Source organism: Netta rufina (assembly GCF_964035555.1).
Source record: "Netta rufina genome assembly, chromosome: 17".
Lineage (NCBI taxonomy): Eukaryota > Metazoa > Chordata > Aves > Anseriformes > Anatidae > Netta > Netta rufina.
The window spans coordinates 14,020,482-14,039,867 of record NC_140141.1 but is presented as its reverse complement, the minus strand read 5'-3'; the positions used below and the strand labels follow the sequence as shown (position 1 = coordinate 14,039,867).

The 19,386-nt window shown below is 43.8% G+C and overlaps 1 protein-coding gene across 1 annotated transcript; it reads left to right on the top strand.

Annotated features, from left to right (window-relative positions):
* Window positions 1-53: 53 nt before the first annotated feature.
* On the top strand, window positions 54-3,700 carry RPL6 (ribosomal protein L6). The gene is made up of 7 exons (XM_084297588.1): window positions 54-84; window positions 686-886; window positions 993-1,091; window positions 1,578-1,721; window positions 2,384-2,432; window positions 2,761-2,945; window positions 3,506-3,700. The coding sequence occupies exons 1-7, from the start codon at window positions 58-60 to the stop codon at window positions 3,656-3,658; spliced, it is 858 nt and encodes a 285-aa protein (XP_084153714.1). The 5' UTR covers window positions 54-57; the 3' UTR covers window positions 3,659-3,700.
* The last annotated feature ends 15,686 nt before the right edge of the window (window positions 3,701-19,386 follow it).

Below are 19,386 nucleotides of genomic sequence, written 5' to 3'. Positions count from 1 at the left end.
GGGCGGCGCGGTGACGTCAGGCGCGGCGCTGGGTTTAGAGGGGGGAGGGGGGGCCGGATGTGGGCCCCTTTGGCTCCCCGGAAGGTAAGATGGCGGAGCGGCGCTGCTCAGCGCAGGGCCCCGGCGGCCGCCATCCGCCGCCATCCGGCCGCGGGGCGCTGCGATGGGGCTCAGGGAGGGTTGGGGAGGGGAGAGGGGAGCGGGAGGAGGCGGATGGGTCGCGGATGGGCCGCGGAGGAGCGAGGGGGGCCGCGGATGGAGCCTCCCGGGGCCTAGCAGGGGGTCGGGGCCTGGCTCGGCTCCGGGCTGGGGGCGCTGGGCAGCGCCGGGCTGGTGGCTGGGGAGCGGCAGCGGAGCTCTGAGGCGTGGTGGGGCTCAGGAAGCCGGGCAGGGGTGTAGGGTCCTGAAATATCGGGTGCTGTGCGTCTGCAGTCTCCCGGGTGCCCCGTGGTGAGGTGTTGAAGCATCTCATAGCAGTCCCAAGCAGCGTTCTGTGCGGGTGAGCAGCGCCCGGGGTGGCTTTCAGCTCTGCAGTGTTCCTATTTGCATTGTCTATAGGAAGCGTCTAAGAACCATTAGGCTGGTGCAAAGGGTTGATTTGTGATTCTGTCTACCGGTTTTGGCATCTCAAATGTTGCTCTGTGCATCTAGTGATGCGTGTTTGTTGTTCTGTTCGCATCCACAGATGGCGGGTGAGAAGAAGCCGGCCCAGAAGGCAGGAGAGAAGAAGCCAGGCCAGGAGAAAGCGGGCAACAAGATGAAGAAGCGTAAGAAGCATTCCAGCCGCAACCCTGTCTTGGCTCGGGGTATTGGGAAATACTCCCGGTCAGCCATGTACGCCAGGAAAGCACTGTACAAGCGCAAGTACACTGCTCCAGAAACAAAGGTATAGTGATGGTAAATGCTGTGTTTAAGTAGTCGTGCTGTCTGACAACTTTTTGTGGTGACTTCCATTTGAAATCTCATTTATTTTCCGTTTTACTTGGTTACAGATAGAAAAGAAAAAGAAAGAAAAGCCTCGAGCAACTCTCAGCAAGCCAGTTGGCGGAGACAAGAATGGGGGCAGCCGTGTGGTTAAAGTCCGCAAAATGGTAAGAAAAAGCCGAGGTGGTGTAGGGCTGCAGCACCAAACTTTTGGCTAGAGGCTGTGCCTCCTGATCAGGGTCATGCAGCAGCCTGACTGCAGCCAGCAGTACTCCCAACCCACGCCGTGTATCGCTGAGCTGTGTGCAGTTATCTGCTTGATACAAGTCCATTGACTTCTCTGGGGGGTTCTCTGGGGAGATGCCTGTGATTTAGCAGGCAAAAGTGGGATATTCTCTGCCAGGTGAATTGCTGTGCTGAACTGGAGGTATGCTCAGAAACACAGATCTGGTCTCAGCTTCTGTAGGTGCATCGTTGTGTCGCAAACACTGTTATGGACTGTTCCTGAAGAGCTGGTTGCAGTAAAACCTTTTAGAGAGATCATCTTTAGAGAGAACTGTATCTCTTCGAGAAGAAAGAAAGCTTTCATTATGTTTTAGAGTCTATCTCATGGAATACTGGTTGGTAGAACATTTTTGTTCCTTTTCTTCTAGCCCAGATATTACCCAACTGAAGATGTCCCTCGCAAACTTTTGAGTCATGGCAAAAAACCCTTTTGCCAACACAAGAGGAAGCTGCGGGCCTCGATTACTCCAGGAACTGTTCTTATCCTTCTGACTGGTCGTCACAGGGGCAAGGTAAAGGGGAGCGTTCTTGTATTCAGTCCACGTTGGCTCACACAGCAGCTTTGTGGCACTTCTGTGCTGAAAACATTTTGACTGGGTCACCCCGAATGACCAGCTGGTGTCATGGGGCACTGCTCAGCCACCAAGTGTGAATCTGCAAAACCGATTGTGTTCTGTGTAGACGGCTTTCTCCTCTCCTGCCTTTAAGAGAAATAGTCTTTAAACTAATCACCTTCTACACAGAGCTAGAAGTAAAACAGGCCAATCCAGTTGTTTATACAAGATGAAGGTAGCCCTGCTGCAATTTTAAAAAGTGTAGATCCGTGTCATGCTCATTTGGCGCTGCAGAATAGCAGGGCTGATGCCTGTTCACATTCCTGTTGCAGTGAGACCAAAACTTTGGCTAGCTGTTAGGAGGAATTACAGTTTTTTTTGAATTCCTTCCATTATTATGTGGTGATACCAGCAAAGCTGTACTCTGACAAACGTTGGTAGCTCAGGTCGTGTGGTGGCTACTTCTCATGTAGCACAGTTGCATCCGTGGCTACTTCATCAACATGTGTAGCAGCAGCATGGGCTGCTACAACAGGATCCCAGTTTGGCTGCAGTATTTTCCAGATGTCAAAGAAGTAACGCTGGGACCAGAGGACTAACGTCATCTCATCTCTTTTCAGCGTGTTGTCTTCCTGAAGCAGCTTTCTACTGGCCTGTTGCTTGTTACAGGTAAAAATAAAAAGTGGGGGGTTTGGTCCAGGTGTGTCTCTGGGGTTAGTAGTGTTTGTGAGCTGCACGCAGATGGCTTGGTGTGTTACCTGCTCGTGTAACTACGAGGAGTCATGTTTTGTGACTTCACTGGGAGGTGAGCAGGAGATAATGAAGCTGTAATGGCTAGAACAGTTTGGGAAGTGGCCTCGACTTCTCTAGAGGCTGCAGAGAAGGGTCTTGTTGACTTCTTTTTTAGCTGTAAGCATCTCACACACCACAAAAACTTAGAAGTGGTGGCTGGTGCCAGAAAAGCTAACCTTCTGTCCTGTCTGTCTTGTGCCTTTAGGACCCCTGGTCATCAATCGCGTCCCTCTGCGCAGAGCCCACCAGAAGTTTGTTATTGCTACTTCTACCAAGGTGGATATTTCTGGAGTGAAAATTCCCAAGCATCTCACTGATGCGTACTTCAAGAAGAAGAGGCTGCGGAAGCCCAAGCACCAGGAAGGAGAGATCTTTGACACTGAAAAAGAAGTAAGGAAGACCATTGCTTGTTCTTTGTGAATGTCCTTGTTACTTAAAGCCAGGCTGGAAAGGGAGAAATTCTGTGAAACAATGGACACCTCGATTTTAAGTGGTCCCCTATAAAGCAAGGTGATGCTGTTAAAAATTAATTACAGCAGCACTGAGATGAACCCTTCTAAATCTGGGGGTTGTTTTCTGCTTCTACCCTAGCAGAACAGCAGCAATGATTATTCTAGTTGAATGTAGGCTTATGGTTTTTTTTTTGCTTGTTTTGTTTTTGTGTGGTTGTTTTTTTTTTTGCTTGTTTTTGACCAAGAAACACCTTTACTGCCATGATACTGCCAACAGCCTGCTGCTGGCTCTGATCACCTGCAGCACAAGCCAAACAGTGGCTTCAGTTCTCTCCACCACCTCCGGTCTCCTACCACCTTTCCCATATTTAGAACAAACGGAGAAAACATTTCCTGAAAATGCTAAAACTCAGGGTTTGCCATGGATTTTCTCATCTCTCTAGAAGAGTCTGAAGTCATTCTGTAGGATTGTAACATTATTCTTCCTGCTCTTCCTAGAAATACGAGGTAACGGAGCAACGCAAGAAAGACCAGAAGGCGGTGGATTCCCAGATCCTTGCACAAATCAGGAAGGTGCCTCAGCTCCGTGGGTACCTGCGTTCTACATTCTCTCTCTCAAACGGAGTCTATCCTCACAAATTGGTGTTCTAACTGTTCTGAAAGCACCGCATTAAATTTGAGGGGAAAACACAAGGATTTCTGGTGTCTTCATTGCATTCCATAATTGCATGCGTTACGTAAATCTTACAAATAGTTGCGTAAAGGACAGTAAAACTATTTGTGGTATAAAGCTCTGAGGGACTATATGCAGATGACTAGAATTTCGAGTGAGTGCATATGGTTTGGGGAGTGGTGGTGCTTTGTTTTTGTGAGGTTTGGGGCTTTTTGATTGGTTTTGCTTTTTTCTTGCACTATCTGGTACGAACAGAAGAGGATAAGCAGTTGCATTTCAAATCGCTTCACTGTAAATGAGTTGCAGAAAAAATAAACGAGTTATCTTCTGGGAATAGAGGATGTAAATGCTGGCTGACTACCCTTCAGGACACGCTCCAGAATAAACATCCAGCTCGGTGTCAGTGCCGGTGGAGTTCTCTGCATCCCTACTGCTGAAACCAGTGCTTCAGGTATCTTCTATGAAGAGCAAGGTCGTAGCAACAACCCACTGCCGGGTGACTCATTAGCATTTTACAGTTTGTATAGAGCTTTGTTGAAATGATATTTCTGATGAACTGCTTTGATCCATCAATCACTACATAAACCCTGGCAAATATAGCAACTTCTCAGAGGCATTTCAGGAGCTGTGCCTTGCATTTTTAAGTGGAAACACGGGATAGTCTCGTGAGTTTTGCAGGGTAACTTAGCTTTGGAATCAACAAAATTTGGAATGTATGTTCCTTCCCAAATCCCATGTTTGTTTCCTGTTTATCTGTGGGCTTTGACATCTTTAGTTGGGAAGCAAAAATCCTCGCCATTGCAGTACCTGTGGAGATAAAAACAAAACCATGATTTCTAATTCTGTAGTCTGAGAAATTAGTTAAAAAGCTGTAACAGTTTCTGTGAAAGGCCAGTATATCGCTGTCCTAGGAGACTTGGGGAGTCAGCAAATTTTCTTATCTTAGAAATTAGCCGCAGAAAGAGTAGAGAACGATCATCCTGCCTGCTTGCTTTCTCTGTTGAGGTCAGTTATCAGATCTCTGGAAGAGGATGTTTGGGCAGTAATAGCTCTGCTCTTACAGAAGCTGAGGATGTACATTATTAACAAATCTGGCATGCCTGAGCTCTTTCTTAGCCAGACTTAGGCAGGAAACCAGGCTTATATAACTGCACCATCTGTCTTCCCATTAATTTGTAGCTGAAAGTAGCCAATGGGGTCAAACTTGACAGGGAGTTGAGATTTCATCTAATTCATCTGAGCTTCGTGTAAAGGCTAGAAAAGGGAGTAATAAGAGCCCTCACTGAGGTGGAAGCTCACATCTTGTCTCATACTAGTCACGAGAGCATTGATGAGGAAGGAGGAGTCAGGCTTTATGTGCTCCAGAAGCAGTGGGAGGAAAAAAAGTCAAAACACTGGAGAATACCTGGCTCTGGGTTCTTGCAGATGAGGGACTGTGCTCGTTTTATAGCTAATGCTGGCTGGTCCTGCAGAGTATGGAGGTATAGAACACTAATTAATTACCATCCTCTTGATAATGTAAAACTTGATGTTAGCCTGGTTCAGCAGAGGGAGCCAGTGAGCAAGCTTTGTCTGAATGCAGCACTCCTGGCTGCTGCCTGGGTGTGCGTCTCATGACGCTCGGCGAGGTTCTGCCCTGTGCTGCTCCAGGAATCTGTTTATTTTTCGCTGTTGTCAGAACTACATTTGTGATGAGTTGCATCTTTTTGTTGTACGTGGTGTGGTGGGTGAGGGGTATAGTCAGAGGCTTCTTAAATTGGCGTGAGATTTTGCTGCAGTGAGGGGACTGGCCTGTTTACATAAATCAGCTCTAAAAAGCCTAAAAAGCGTTGCACGCATCTCACTGCTAGCACTAAAATAAATTTACCGGTACTACCAAAGGAAAATTGTTCGATGTTCGGAAATCTGACTTAAAGAAAAAAGTCTATGTAGGAATACTTAAATAGGTAAAGGGTAAAACAAGAAAGTAGACCTCCTTTATATAATTTGTAGCTCCATGCAGTATTGCAAAGCCTGCAAACCAAGATTCAGTTGCGCAGTTGTGGTCTAAGAACACTTAAGAGGTGCTAAGGCTTCCATCCTTCCCCTCTCTGGGAATGGGGAAGTTGTAATAAAATAGTTCTGCTGGCTTGTCTAAGAATAGCCAGGCATTCAGACGTAATGGTGTTTTCTGTAATTATCAATTACTTCGACACATTCCCCGTTTGTGTATCAGACGATGTGAAATAACACTGAGAACCATTAGCCTTGTTTACTGCACGGGGAGGCTGTGACTCCCGGTGTGCTGTCAGGATGTGATTTGGTAATGTAATTCAGTTCTCTTCCTAGGTCTTGGTGCAGAGGAATGGTCTCGTGTGCTGCTGCCTCCTCTGCCCCGCTACTGTCACTTGTCTGACTAGGTGGTGAGCCAGGAGCTAAAGCAGCCCGAAACACAGCCCTGTGAGGGGGGGGAGGGATGAATGTTTCCTTCAGGGATCTAAAGCAGCACTGAGTCACTGTTGGCCCAGATGAATGTTGGTGTCAGTACAAAGGACGTGGGAGCAGGCCAGTTTCTGGGGATGCTGGTGGTTAAGTCAAATTTTAACATCAAATCAAGCCTTTGCAGTGCCAGGCATCTCCTCAGGCTTCACGGCAGAAAATTGGGGACGGTAAAACCCTCATCTTTCATGAGGAAAAGTAGCCTGTGGACAGCTGTGATTTGTCTCACTCTTAACCTCTAAAATATGTTCCTTGAGTTCTGTGAAATCCAGCATTTCTCTGAAATGCTTTGGACTGGGGGATGGAAAAGAGGAAAAATGAGGGCTGTACAGATGGCCAACTGAGAAACAATGTGAATGTTCTGAAGGATTTTTCAATCTAGATAATACTGTCCGCCACCTGAAAAAGACTTCCATCAAATAAAAGCTTTTGTGTGCGTTCTTGCTGTCCCACAGCTTTTCTCATTCTGAGCATGTAAACAGATCTGCAGTCCTGGCTAGCTGAGTCATTGCTTTTCACTGAGCATCCCCCACAGAAGAAGCTAGAGACATCCAAAGCCTCAGTCACCCAATGAAAAGTGCTGGAGATGTGCAGGTCCAAAAATAGTGACAGACTCAACCACAGCAGCACTTCATTAGCATCAAATGTGCTCTTTGCTTCAGCTGCCTAATAAAGTGATATGTAATTATAATAAAGCATCCTTGTGAGAGGAAAGACGGAGGGATATTGGCTTTCTCGGGGAATTGGTAATAAGATGCAATGCCTTATTAGCTGTGAGCACCTATTTTTACCTATTAGCTGCTTTTGTGAAATGACCTGGTGGATTGAGTCCAGGCCAGAGAGGCCCTGTCCCAGCTGCTGTGTTGGCAGTCTCAGGAAGCAGGCATTAGCTCAGCTGCTGGGACCAGGAGCTTTAGGGGAAGCTGAAGCTCAGTTGCAAGACAAGGTACTCTCCAGTGCCAGATTCGTGAAGAATGTTACCTTTTGGCATTTCAGGTTAGACGTGCTTTTTTTCTGTCTGTACTGTTTTAGCCAGGTGTTGAATCCCTTTCTTTGCTGAAATACGCCCAGATATCCAGCAGTCAGTTACTGAGTTCACCTCTGCTATAGCATACCTGCAGAATGTGCCTCGTCTCCCAGGGGCAGCTGAACCTTTTTTTTCTCAGCGTATTTCTACCTGATCCTTGTCTTTCCTCTTGTCATAGCTCACAGAACCGTTGCTATACGTGTATGTCTACCCAGCCCCACTTCTGGAAAAAGCTGTTTGGGATCTTCTCACAAGCTCAATAAAGAGAACTTGGGAATGGTTTATTTGTCTTCACCACCTGGAGAAAGCTCTGCTTTAACCTCACACTGTAGGCAAGATCAGCTGAGAAACCATTCACAGACAAGGAGAGCTGGCTTAGGCCTCTTTCCTCTAGCAAGTGCGAGATAACTCCTTCCCCTCTTCTATTGCTGAGTCTTATTTTAGATAATTCAAGCACTGGAAACCCCATCCAATAGATTTTTTACTAACACAATTTGTTCTAGATTCTCTGTATATTCTTTCAGTGCATTTTGTTTCTTAAAGTGAAGAGGGCTTCTTGATTTCTCCTTATTAAGAACAACAAAAAGTAGTTTTCTAACCAATGCTTAAAACTAGGCAAGCAATTCTCCTGCTCAGTTTGAAACTGGACTGCAGAGCAGCCCGGCTATGAAGATTGTGTTACTGATGTCTCTTAAAGCTCTGTAAGGATAAGAGATGACACAATTTTCCTGTGCGGTTTAGGGCATTAAACCTACAAATATTAGTAGCTCCTAATGCATGCAGAGTTCCCAGTAACTTCTGTGAGGATGCAGTAAAATGGGAACTCCTTACCTGCTAATTTGATTCCTTTAGTTCTCCTACATTACAGTCTGCGCTGAAGCACTTGCAACTCACATTGTTTAAGCAATTACAGCAATTAAATCCATATTTGTGTAAGGATCTTATGCATAGTAGTTCTCAATATATTGTTTTGTATTGTTCAGGAAGCCACTAATTGAACAAAGTGAGCCAGTTCTACGGGCTGTAGTCAGCATTTGTCATGCAAGAGGGCTGGTCTGTGAGGATTACATGCGGATTTTAACATGCTTACCATTAAGCAACCATGACATTTCTTGTTTAGTTGTTTGGTTTTTTTTTCCTTGTTTTGCAGATTCATTACTGTATAGTTTAGTCTATTATGTTTGTACAAGACAGTCAGCTAAAAGACTTAGAATCTCTGGTGACGTTGTGTTTCTGCACTCTCACCAATTAGCAGTTCCTAGCACTGCCTGCAGAATTTTTCTAACAGTTGCAATAAACAGCTTCTCATACTTTACACACACTGAGCACATTGGCTTTGTGACACCCAGCAGAGGTAAAAACTGCCATTATAACACCAAGAAACTGTACACAAAGGTAAAAAGATTTATCCAGTCCATTGGAGCAAGCCAGGGGGATGCTGAGAACCTCACCAAGCAGCACTAGAGAAGGCTTTAAAGCCTCACGAAGAAAATAGAAGATTAAACTAGAAGCAATTACATTTCATCTATTCTGTCAGTCCTATGTGATCTAGAGGTTTTTCGCTTGCTTGACAGATGCACTTAGAATGTAATTGTTTTTAAAATTAAGGTCTTCAGGTATAACACATGGCATCCTATTGTTCAAAAGGCTCATTTTCACACAAGGAAAAGAAATACAAAGACTAAATGTGCAAAAATAGTCCTAGGCAGAAATTTTATGTCCTTTATGTACAAGGAAGTGTGGTTATGTTCCAGAACAAACTAGTATGAAGGCCCTAAAAAGAATAATGCACGCTTAAAATGTTTCTTGGGAGATGTTTGGGTAAAATCACCATTCAGATTCCTGATGTAAATGTCCTGCTAAGCTGTAGTGAAAATCTGCTTCATGGAATTTTGTTGAAGTTAGTGGGCAACCATGGCTGTTCCTTAAAATAAGCACAAAAAATAAACTTAAAATAAGCACAAAAAATAAACAAACACCTCTCTGGAATCAGAGAACCAAAACAGCAACTATTGCTCCAACACATGGCAAAACTTCTGTACATTGCACATTATCCACATGGTTTCCCTCTGAACTAGCACAGAAAGTGCAGAAAGGGCATTGGAAATCTGGAGCTTTAAATTTGTGTGAGAGAAAAGAAGCAAACACGTGCCTATGCTAGCAGCACACAGGATGAAAATACTGGCTTTGGTCAAAGTATTGTACACAAAAATCTGTGGTTTATCTAATCCAATATTCTGGGAAAGTACGCTTTGTAAATGCTTTCTAAATAAACAGGACTTCATCAAGTCGATGCCTAGCATCATCATGTAATCATCTCCTAACACAGGCAACCCATGAATCTCCAAACTGGCTAACAGCTTGAATCAAAAAATGAAAATAATATGAACACCGTAAAAAATTATGTGGCTTGGGCTTACTTGAAATAACAGCTGATTTCACAAATACCTGAGAAGAGTGTCCCAGCGTGAGCCTGTCAGTGCAGCTGTCTCCTGGGGGGTTTTCAGAATAATCGTTAGAATCTGTCATGCACAATCCATAGCCCTGTGACAGCAGAGGAAGAACGGGGTGATGAGCACAATGCACGTAATATGGCCACCGCATTGGGTGCGAAAGGCTGAGCTATTTGTGAACTATTTGAGTCTGTTTGTGAACCGATAATCTAATGAAGGCAGTGATGCTGCAATAGTCTTCCAAAGAGTTGGTTGGCCTTGAAGACTGACAGTGCTGCTCTCAGTTCTTCCATTGCCTGATTGCTCGTGAAGTTATTTTACTTGAAGGGTAATTAACTGTTCTTCATGGTTTATCTGCAGGCTACTTGTGATGCTCTTTTTAAACAAATGCTGCTATGTTGTTAAGCATAAAGCCAAGGGTTTATAAAACAATTTCAGAAGAGTGATTTTACCTGTCAACACTGGGATTTTATTAACACTTGACATTCAAACGCAGCATTAATAAACTCAGCTCTACAACATTACAAAGAAACTGTCCTACCTCTAGCAGCATGAAAATATTTCCAACCATGCCGGCCTCATCTGGGGGCCAGTCCATCACAAGTCTGTGAAATGATGATTTATTTGGCCTTTACTGGCTTCTGCCATCTGTCTGTAAGGAACAGAAGGAAAAACAGGTGAGTCATAGTGAGCAGAGCAAGACTGCACCTCTCACAGAAATCAGCAACATCCCTTCGCTAACAAAACCACCGTAGACACCTATACCCTTTTTTGTTTGTCTCTCTCATATTTATACTCAATGTAAGTTGCTCACCTGCTGTGGCTTTATTGCATAACAGTTCTTACTCTTCCTTTAAAAGTAGATTATTGGCTGGAAAATACAGGAAAAGAACAAAGTCCTTCAAGAAAGAAAGGAAGGGGAGGCCGGCACTAAGGGAAGAGCACCTTTGGAATTGTGGGCACTTACAGCTGCAAAACAACACCACACAGAGAGCAAAATTGTTCTCCCCAGAGGAGAAGGCATTCCAATTTGCACTGCATGGCTTCAGTTCTCAATTAGTGGCTTTCAATTTGAGTTTGTTTTGAATGCCTGTCAGCACTGAAGAGAAAATCAGTGCAGTGTATAGCATTTGCTCAGACCAGGGATTCACTGACCTGGCTTCCTTTTCTTAGGAAAAGGGTAGTTAGTGCTGCAGTGCCTGTAAGAACCTGCTAATTAAGTCTTCACAGGATCTTGGAACTGATTAGTGAATTTCAAGTAGAAGACAATAATGGATGCTCAAAAGCCACCTCGTTAAAACTCCTCACTTAAAATCGAGTTTTGGCTTTTTCTTTTGTGTCCTGTTGTTTCAGACTTTCTGGTCACTGTTTTCTAACACCCTTGCAAGTTATACCTGTTATACCTCCTTAGAGGTGTGCTCATGGAAGGCAAATCATTTTTAGATGAATAAAATGTAATGGCTTTGAGAGTTTATTCCCAATATTGCTGTCCTGGCACAGGTGACTGAATAGATTTTGCAACAGGGTCAGCATACATTCATCCATAACTTACAAAGACCCAGCTCTTGCCTTTTGCAGTAAATGCCTGCCTCAGGCTTTTCTCTCTGGATGACACCTACAAAACAAGGCTTCTTTGATGGAAACAAGCTGGCAAAATGCTTCTTCTTGCCATTGTTGAGTAATTCCTCCATCATTCCCTCCTTTACTGTTTCTCCCTGCATACAAGCTACTACATGACGTTCCCAAAGCTGCCTTTCTTTTTTTTTTTTCTTTCTCCTTCCTACAGATCCTTCTGCTTTCTCCCTGCCATGGGTATGGAAATTACTTTGACTAGAGAAAACAGCAAATGGACTTTAAGAAACCATCTTGTCCTGTTCCATGAGATCATGCCCCCATCGGGCCCAGAAGGCAATCCTCCAAAGGCAATCCAGTCCATTACCTCACCATACAAATTGGGAACGGCTTCCCAATGTCTGCTCTGTATCTCCTCAGCTGCATTTTAAGCCCCTAACGTCTTGTCCTGTCCATAGCAGCTTATTTCTTCTCTCTCTGCTTCACTCTTTCACATATTACCATGTCTCCTCTCTGTCTTCTCTTATCCAGACTAAACATACCAAACCCTTTCAAAATTTCCCCATAGGCTGTACTTTCAAGTTGCCTGACTGCTCTCATCAAGACGTTCTCCAGCCCATCAGTGGACTTCTTGAAAAGCAGTGGCCAGTTCCAAATTCAGCTCTCCAGGGCACGCTTCATGTTTTACTTTTAAGCAGTTCTGTTCCGTGTCTGTAAAACATTACAGTAAGATTTTGGTTTTGAATGAACTTTACAGCTGCTACAGAAGGACAGATAATAATAAAAAATAAGCGGTATAGACAAATTCTTGCCAGTAATAGTAGTCCCAGCTTTCCACCCACTTACCCATTCATACATTTCATTTTGCTCCATTTATTATATGTACGTTAAATTCTCAGTGTCAAAATATTCCTAACCTTACCATATGATGGATTTAGACTGAGATATATGAATGAAATTAAACCAGCCTGATATTTACAAGCTTTCCTAGATAATTTGACTTTCTGGCACTCCAAAAAGCCATGAAAACTTAGTTTATTTTACTCCCGAAGTGTTTCCTGTAAGATAGCGAGACATTTATCAACAAGAAATGAAACACCCAACATGCATTTGTTTCATTTTTTTTTATTAGTTCTGCTTTGTCACAAGCAAAAACTAAGCAACCTTATTTGTAAGGAGTAGCTTCTGAATTGGAATAGTTAGCATTTTTGGCTAGGATAGGCAGATCATGAGGGTAGTAGAAAAATGCCAAAGCCTGATGACGACATTAGACAAGAGACAAACAGAATATTGATGGGATGGTAGTTAATTTAGATGTTTCTTGACCTGACCTCTACAGTTCAAGGGAAATGTATTTTTGTTATAGAATACAAAGAACATGAGCACGTTGGGCCACATATCCTTTCTCCAGACTTTAATTCTAATTACCAAATTACCAGCTAATTTCAGTTCAATGAAGCACTGTTGGCATGACAAACTGTACAAGTGTTAATGTTTAAAAGAAAAAAAAAAAAAAAAAGTTGACAGACCTGCCTAATGTCTGTCAGGATTAGGCAAATTCAGGTAGGGTAGGTACCTTCACAAACAGACACAATCCTCTCTGTGCTTGGGACTTTGTAGCAGTGGAGACCATCCCAGGGGAGCATGAAAGGAAAAATGTACTTTATCCCTGTATTGTTACATTGCAAATGCCAAAATTGCAAAATTAAAACATTTTTTGTTAAATATTCTGTAAAAACTCTGTCCAACTTTTACTCAACTAAAATAAGTGCCTGTGCGGGGGCATCCTGAAGTGGAAAGAGAACTTCTTTCTCCCAGGGATGTGAGTTTTGTAAAACAGCTCTTGTTCAACATGAAGTGACAAGAACTTTGCCTCCCCAGCCACACCATGAAGCTAGCAGCCATGTACCCAGCAGGAGCAGAGCTCCCAGGGCACAGCATCGTGGCACCTGCACGTACACCCCTTGCTGCTTCCACACCTTGTGATACAGCTGCTGTCCCCATGCTTCACTTTTCCATCAGGCTCTGGCGACGCGAACATCCTTCTCCTCCCCCGGGAAGCCTGATGGCAGGTTTGACAACATGCTTCAATCAGCACTGAATGAACATTTCAGGGAGTCTCGTGAATCAGATTCCAACCTCGGAGATCACCGCACCCATCTCCTGCAGGAGTCGTGGACAGGGAGTTAACATCCTGTTTGCCTGGCCGTACGCAGGGGCGCTGTGACAGCACCGTGATCCAGGGGTTAACACGTCCCATTTGCTGCGTGACCTGCTGAGGATGGCTTCACGTTGCAAGTCCCTGTAAAACACAAGTGTGAAGTAAAACAGTTTGGGGAGAGGAGCAAAATATGCTGCATTTAAAGATGAGAGAGCTTTGACATGTTTAATTGATCCATTCTCATTTTTTAGCTATCACAGATTTTAAATTACGTTATCAGGCCATAACTGTGGAACTAATAAAAGTGGAACTAATACTGATTTTGCTAAGATTAAAGCTGACGTCTCTTAAGACAAAATAGCAAAAAAAAAAAAAAAAAATCAACCAAACAAAAAAAACAGACATTTTAGATGTTGGCCTTGGGACAAAGGACATCTTTGAGTAACCAGGCAATGCTCCTAGAAGAAAAAACAAAAGTCTGTATGTTCTGTATTTGTAAACGAAGATCTTTCTTGTTATCAGTGAATAACTCTCAAACACAGAGATTTGAAGGATTAATATTTCAACCAGTTTACATGGAAAATTCTAGAAAAATGTTGAAATACAAATGTAGAAACTCAAACTATTTCTTGAGACTGTAATTGAAAATTAGCTTATGACGCTTTTTCTTCCAAAGAGTTTTATATAAAACTTGTAAAATAAGTGGTAAATTTGAATGAAACTAGAGAAACTTCTGATGAAGGTTTATTTTGGCTTTGTGTTTTAGCCCCACCTCTATGCAGACCACTTTCAGCATTGCAATAGCAGTGCCAAGCAGCCCTCCTCTCCTCTCCGAGAACTAAACACTGCAGATCTTGAAGCCTACATTGACGAAAAAAACTAACATTTTCGTAACCAATTCTTGAAAACCGATATTAAAATCCTCACATCTCACTCAGGTTGTTTGGGATACTGATAATTTAACATTACAAACCCTGAGAAATGCTTTATAAAGAGGACCTTGTAGTAATTTGTATGAGTTATATAAAACCACCTTGTTCCGTTTGTATTTTTACAATGTTAAACAGAATATTGTAGCAGATTTTTTCACTTACTTTTTTCCTCGTTTTACTGCACCAGTTTTCAGGGAGGTTGAATTTTAAAACAGTACAGAATAGCTGTCTGGTTGCATGTGGGGTTGCGTAAAGGCTCCCCTGGGGAGTTCAGTTGTACCCAAAACCTTCCACTGGGGGCACTTTCTGATGGGAGAAAGAGGCTCCGTACATGTTTTCTGGGGTCCTATTTTAAATTCATCTCAGTTTTCCGGTTAGGGTTACGTTTAGGGTTGTTCAGAAAGAGCGAAGACACAGAGTCCAGTTGCATGTGGGGCTGCGTAAAGGCTCCCCTGGGGAGTTCAGTTGTACCTACCTATTTTTGGATATTAATAATGAGTCTTCTGAGACATTAGAGATTCAGAAATTCAGGACAACTGCACAGGGAACTGTTCATCTTCCAGCCACTCTTCCTCACTGATGGGCAGCATTTAAATACTTCCCATCACAAAAGGCTACTTGTGTTAAATTTTTGAACAAGAAAATGAGACATAGGATTACTAAGAGTAATATTAAACTAAGAGTAATACTAAATGCTGGCTTTCTTGTGTTCTGCATGTGAAATATCACAAACAGAACTGAAGTGTAAGCTGTTATTTCATTTACAAGCCTGATATGAGTCAACATCACACAGCTGCAGAGAAAGCCAATATGATATCGAAACACTTGACATGAGCATCGCATGGAAAACACAGAAAGTAGTAATCTGTCCAGAGCATTTTGTGCTGTAAGGCCTTATCTGAAGAACTATTGGAAGAATGACAAGACTTCCAGAACACACAGCCTACAAAGTCTGAGAGAAGTGGATCCATCAATGCAGAGACAACAGAGGAGTTGTGGTCACAGCCTTCACACGTGAAAAAGACTGCACATATGGGGAAGGAAATAAGCTGTTCTCCGTGACTACAACTGCTGGAACAAAACCAAAAAGGCTTAAATTACAGTAGCAGAAGTTCAATTAAGTATTAGGAAACTCCCTAAAAGTAAGGACAATTGAACAATGGGAGAGATTGCAGTTGGACCCTGGATGGGACAAGTGTCACAAACAGAGTAGTTACCTCTTGGGTCACAGCACTGGATTAGATCACCTGTAAGAAAACATTCTAACTTTTTGGGGTTTTTTGACTCTCTAATTTACATTTACATTTATTTCATGCCCAATTTACCAAGGCTATATTTGTATGCAGGTATCACACTCATTTCCCATTTTACAGTTGCCCTTACTCATTTTTCTAATTTGTTCTCCTTGCCATCAGTCAGTCTTCTTCAGGGATTATTGTAAATATACCAAAATGAGAAAAATGAGAATATTTTTTTCTTTGCAATTAAAAAGAATACATTTTTGAAGTTTGAGATTGTTTCATTTCACTGTCTAGTTTGTCCTTTCTCCTCTGTTGAATACTGACTTTTTCCATTTCAGTCCTTTGTAAGTTTTACATGGAAACAAATGAAGAAACTGTATTTTCTAACCACAGTTAGTGAGCCAAGAAGCACCAGTTTTCCTTGCATAGTGGCATTATTAATGATGGCATTCGGGCTCCCTAAATAGCATACATGAGGCACAGGAGCCAGGATTCAGGGTATGGAAATCTGGTTATTGCAGATCACATTAAAATAGCAACTACTTCTCCTCGTTCTCACATTTCTTAGTGTCACAATGGAAAATAAAACTAAAATGGCCATTTCTAAATGAACAGAAAGATATATGGCAAAGCCTTAGGATGAAAAGAATTTCCACCATACATATTACATTTGTGTCAAGGTAAAATTAAACTGGAGGCCAAGACAATGCTCCTTTAAATTCCACTGCACAATAAGAAATGGTCATTTTGAGGCAAGAAGAGTGAATTTCCATTTTCAGCTCACAGGGCTGAATAGACCATGAGCCTCTCCTGCTAAACCTCAGCCACCACGATGCAGAGAAGCCCAAGGACACGTTCAGCTGTGGGACTGGGACCAGTGCAAAAGAGAGCTGGCTCTGGAACCCAGCCTCCAAGCAGGACCGCAGCCCCAGCCCCAGCCGTAGGCAGCTGCCCCATCTGCTCAAAAACAGTGCAAAAGACTGATTTTCTGTGCAAGCGTAAGGATTTTATATCCTCGCCTTGAGTATTTATGTCACAAAGTTATTCTAGTCTTTTTTAGAAGTCATACCATCTCCCAAAACGTAGTACCAGACTTCTCTGTGGTTGTTGCAGTGTGCCATTGAATGCTACACCGAAGTTACAGTGGCTGACATTTTCTGGTGACATGCAGAACAAAAATCATATTTTTTTTTCATTATATTATACAAGATCTTCTGCACCAGATGCTAGACAAATAGCACTGGATTTGCAGAATTTATTACAGGATCAGGGCCTTAATACTGAAAATTTCATGTGTAAAGCAATGTCAGCATTCCATGCTTCGTAAGCTCGTAGATCGTGCAATATGCTGTTAGCTCCTGAATAGTGGCCATGCAAGACAATTTAGTAAATCTTACACTAGCCAGTGATTATTTTATTAAGCTGTGCTGAGGCGGGACAGGACATGGTTCTCAATTTTATGGCATTAGATTAATTCAGTAACTGGTTTTGAACTTTAAATTGACAAATCAAAAAACTCTAAAATTCAGAACTCCAAATAAATAAATAAATAAATAAACAAACAAATAAATAAATAAATATGAAATGGTAAACATTGCTTGTGTTTGGCTTGGGATATCTTCCCACAGATATGCCTAAAAGGGATTTGTAAAACGCCTGTGCTATTTCCAGTTCACAGTTAAGTGGCCTGCGTTTCACTCGGGGCAGCTCAGGTTACCTACCTCGCACAGAAACGCGTGGATTGGGATCCTCGGAGCCTGCCTGTGCTGCGAGAAACCGTCTGCCAAGCCCCAAGCAAGTGACAAAGCACAGCCTCTGGCCAGTACATAATTCAGCCACGCACCTCCTTCTGTGCTTAGCCTGGCATGAACGCATCCAGAGTTACACGTGGCTTTCTTCTAGCTCCGAGTCAGCTCTTTATTCAAAGACAAGGCCCGGGATTATATTTCAAGGCAATTAGTGGATTGAATCGACAGCTATATCAAACCCCGATTCTCCATCTGGGAGCTGCTGTGACAACCATATTCCTCCGGGACAGAGCAGTCCATAAAGCCCTGGAAGGAGCCTGTGAGAGCTGGAGACAAAGAATTTTCAGCCTGGGGTTACCCAGCTATGAGACAGACTTTTAGAGAACAACAGACACATCCAAAACCAGGCCACCTCTAGAAAACATTGCAAATCTTTTTTGTTGACAAGCCTTTCTGGCACGAGTGTTGCTTGTGAACATCACATTTTACTCCCAACCCTGCTATTCGTATTGATTTTGCAGTAGATGTTCCAACTGGTACCATGATGGTATTAGAAAATGTAAAGAGAATTTCTTTTTTCAGTATAACACTGAAATGTATACACACTTTTCTTTTCTCTTCCTCTATTTCTGTCTCATATGAATGAATGAAAACAATATAAAACTCCTACTCTGGCAACAAAACAGTAACACTAGTCACTATCTTGCAATGAAATATTGTGACTAATCTAACCTCAGCAGCTTTCCCATTCCTCCAAGGAGACCTTGTGAGCACAGCTTATCTCAACAGCCAGAACTCAGCTGCCACATCCCACCTGCCATGAAATCTTCAGAGCTCAGCATTTTCTCTCTTCTGAGTACTAGGAGGGCTCCCGAGGGAGGATAAGGGTGGATTTCCTATCTGTGGCTGTGCCCATCTGCAGCCGTTGCTCCCTGTGTCAGGTCCTGACCAAAAATAACAGATGCCCACGAACAGCCTCTCATAAAACTGTTGATCCCAACTCTCCACAGTCTCCTCTGTCATTTCAAAGCGAGACCCTCCAGTGCAGAGGAAAATAATTAGATAATAAAGCCAAGCCTGAAGAGCCTTCTGCTCTCCAATACCTGAATGGCAGTGATGTGCGACCAAATGATGGGAGATGCCACAGAGATGAGTAACCCACGGCTCACGTGGATTTACCTGGGTCTGACTCTGACCTGGCCTCATCGGCCGAGCAGGCAGCCGGGTGCGTGCTCCTGCTGCTGAATCAGCAGCACAAAAGTCTCTGTGTGGGCTGTAGGTCGTGTGCTCGGCCATCACGTGCCAAAAAGCTTCTTCTCAGCAAGATTTAATGGGACATCCACTGCCACCAGCAGATCTCACCTTACTTCAGGTTTGAATTTGTTTTTCCCCAAACACCACGGTACGTTTGTTATGGTGCACTAATATATTAATCGGATCAAACAGGTAAGTAAATGTGTCACGCTCCATCTCTGTTCAGTTGTGCAGTCACTGTTTGATGAAGAGCAGCCACTCACAATGGGAATCCCCTCAGCAATTGCACACCAAAATACTTATCATTTATCATCCTATCGCCCTCATTAACAGGGTTTGTCCCTGCTGCCCTGCTGAACAGCCAGGTACCACCTGCCTGTGACCCACTGAACAGGCTGGGGTGGGGGCTGAGCCAGCTGGGTGTGAAATCAGACCGATGGAAAACAGGCAAGGTTACACAACGGTGCTCAGGGGAGAGAAAAAGGCACAATTTTATCTTTAGAGCTCCTTTCTTTCCACACGTATGGCGGTGTGGCGGACACAGAGGAGCGGACAGGAGGGCAGGGAGCTGCCTGCTGGCGAGCCCTGAGGGTTTCTGAGAGGCTTTGAGCGGCCGAGAGAGGGGAGGAAGATGTGAGGGGAACCACTCCCGGGGCAGGGCGCTGAGGGAGCCGGGGCTTGAAGGGGCTCGAGAGGGGCTGAGGCGAGCGGGGCTGGGCTGAGGGGACCGGGGCAGGGCTGAGGGGACCGGGGCTGGGCTGAGGGGAGCAGCCCCCGGGGCGTGGCGAGGCACTGAGGGGAGCCCCCGGACCGTGCCGGGAGCGGGTCGAGGCTCGGAGG

What these genes read in the sequence shown, in the direction of transcription:
- RPL6 (XM_084297588.1), top strand. Translation starts at nt 58, where the DNA reads ATGTGGGCCCCTTTGGCTCCCCGGAAG. An exon ending in CCCCTTTGGCTCCCCGGAAG is followed by an intron (nt 85 to 685) that starts GTAAGATGGCGG and finishes TCGCATCCACAG; the next exon opens with ATGGCGGGTGAGAAGAAGCC. An exon ending in TGGTTAAAGTCCGCAAAATG is followed by an intron (nt 1,092 to 1,577) that starts GTAAGAAAAAGC and finishes CTTTTCTTCTAG; the next exon opens with CCCAGATATTACCCAACTGA.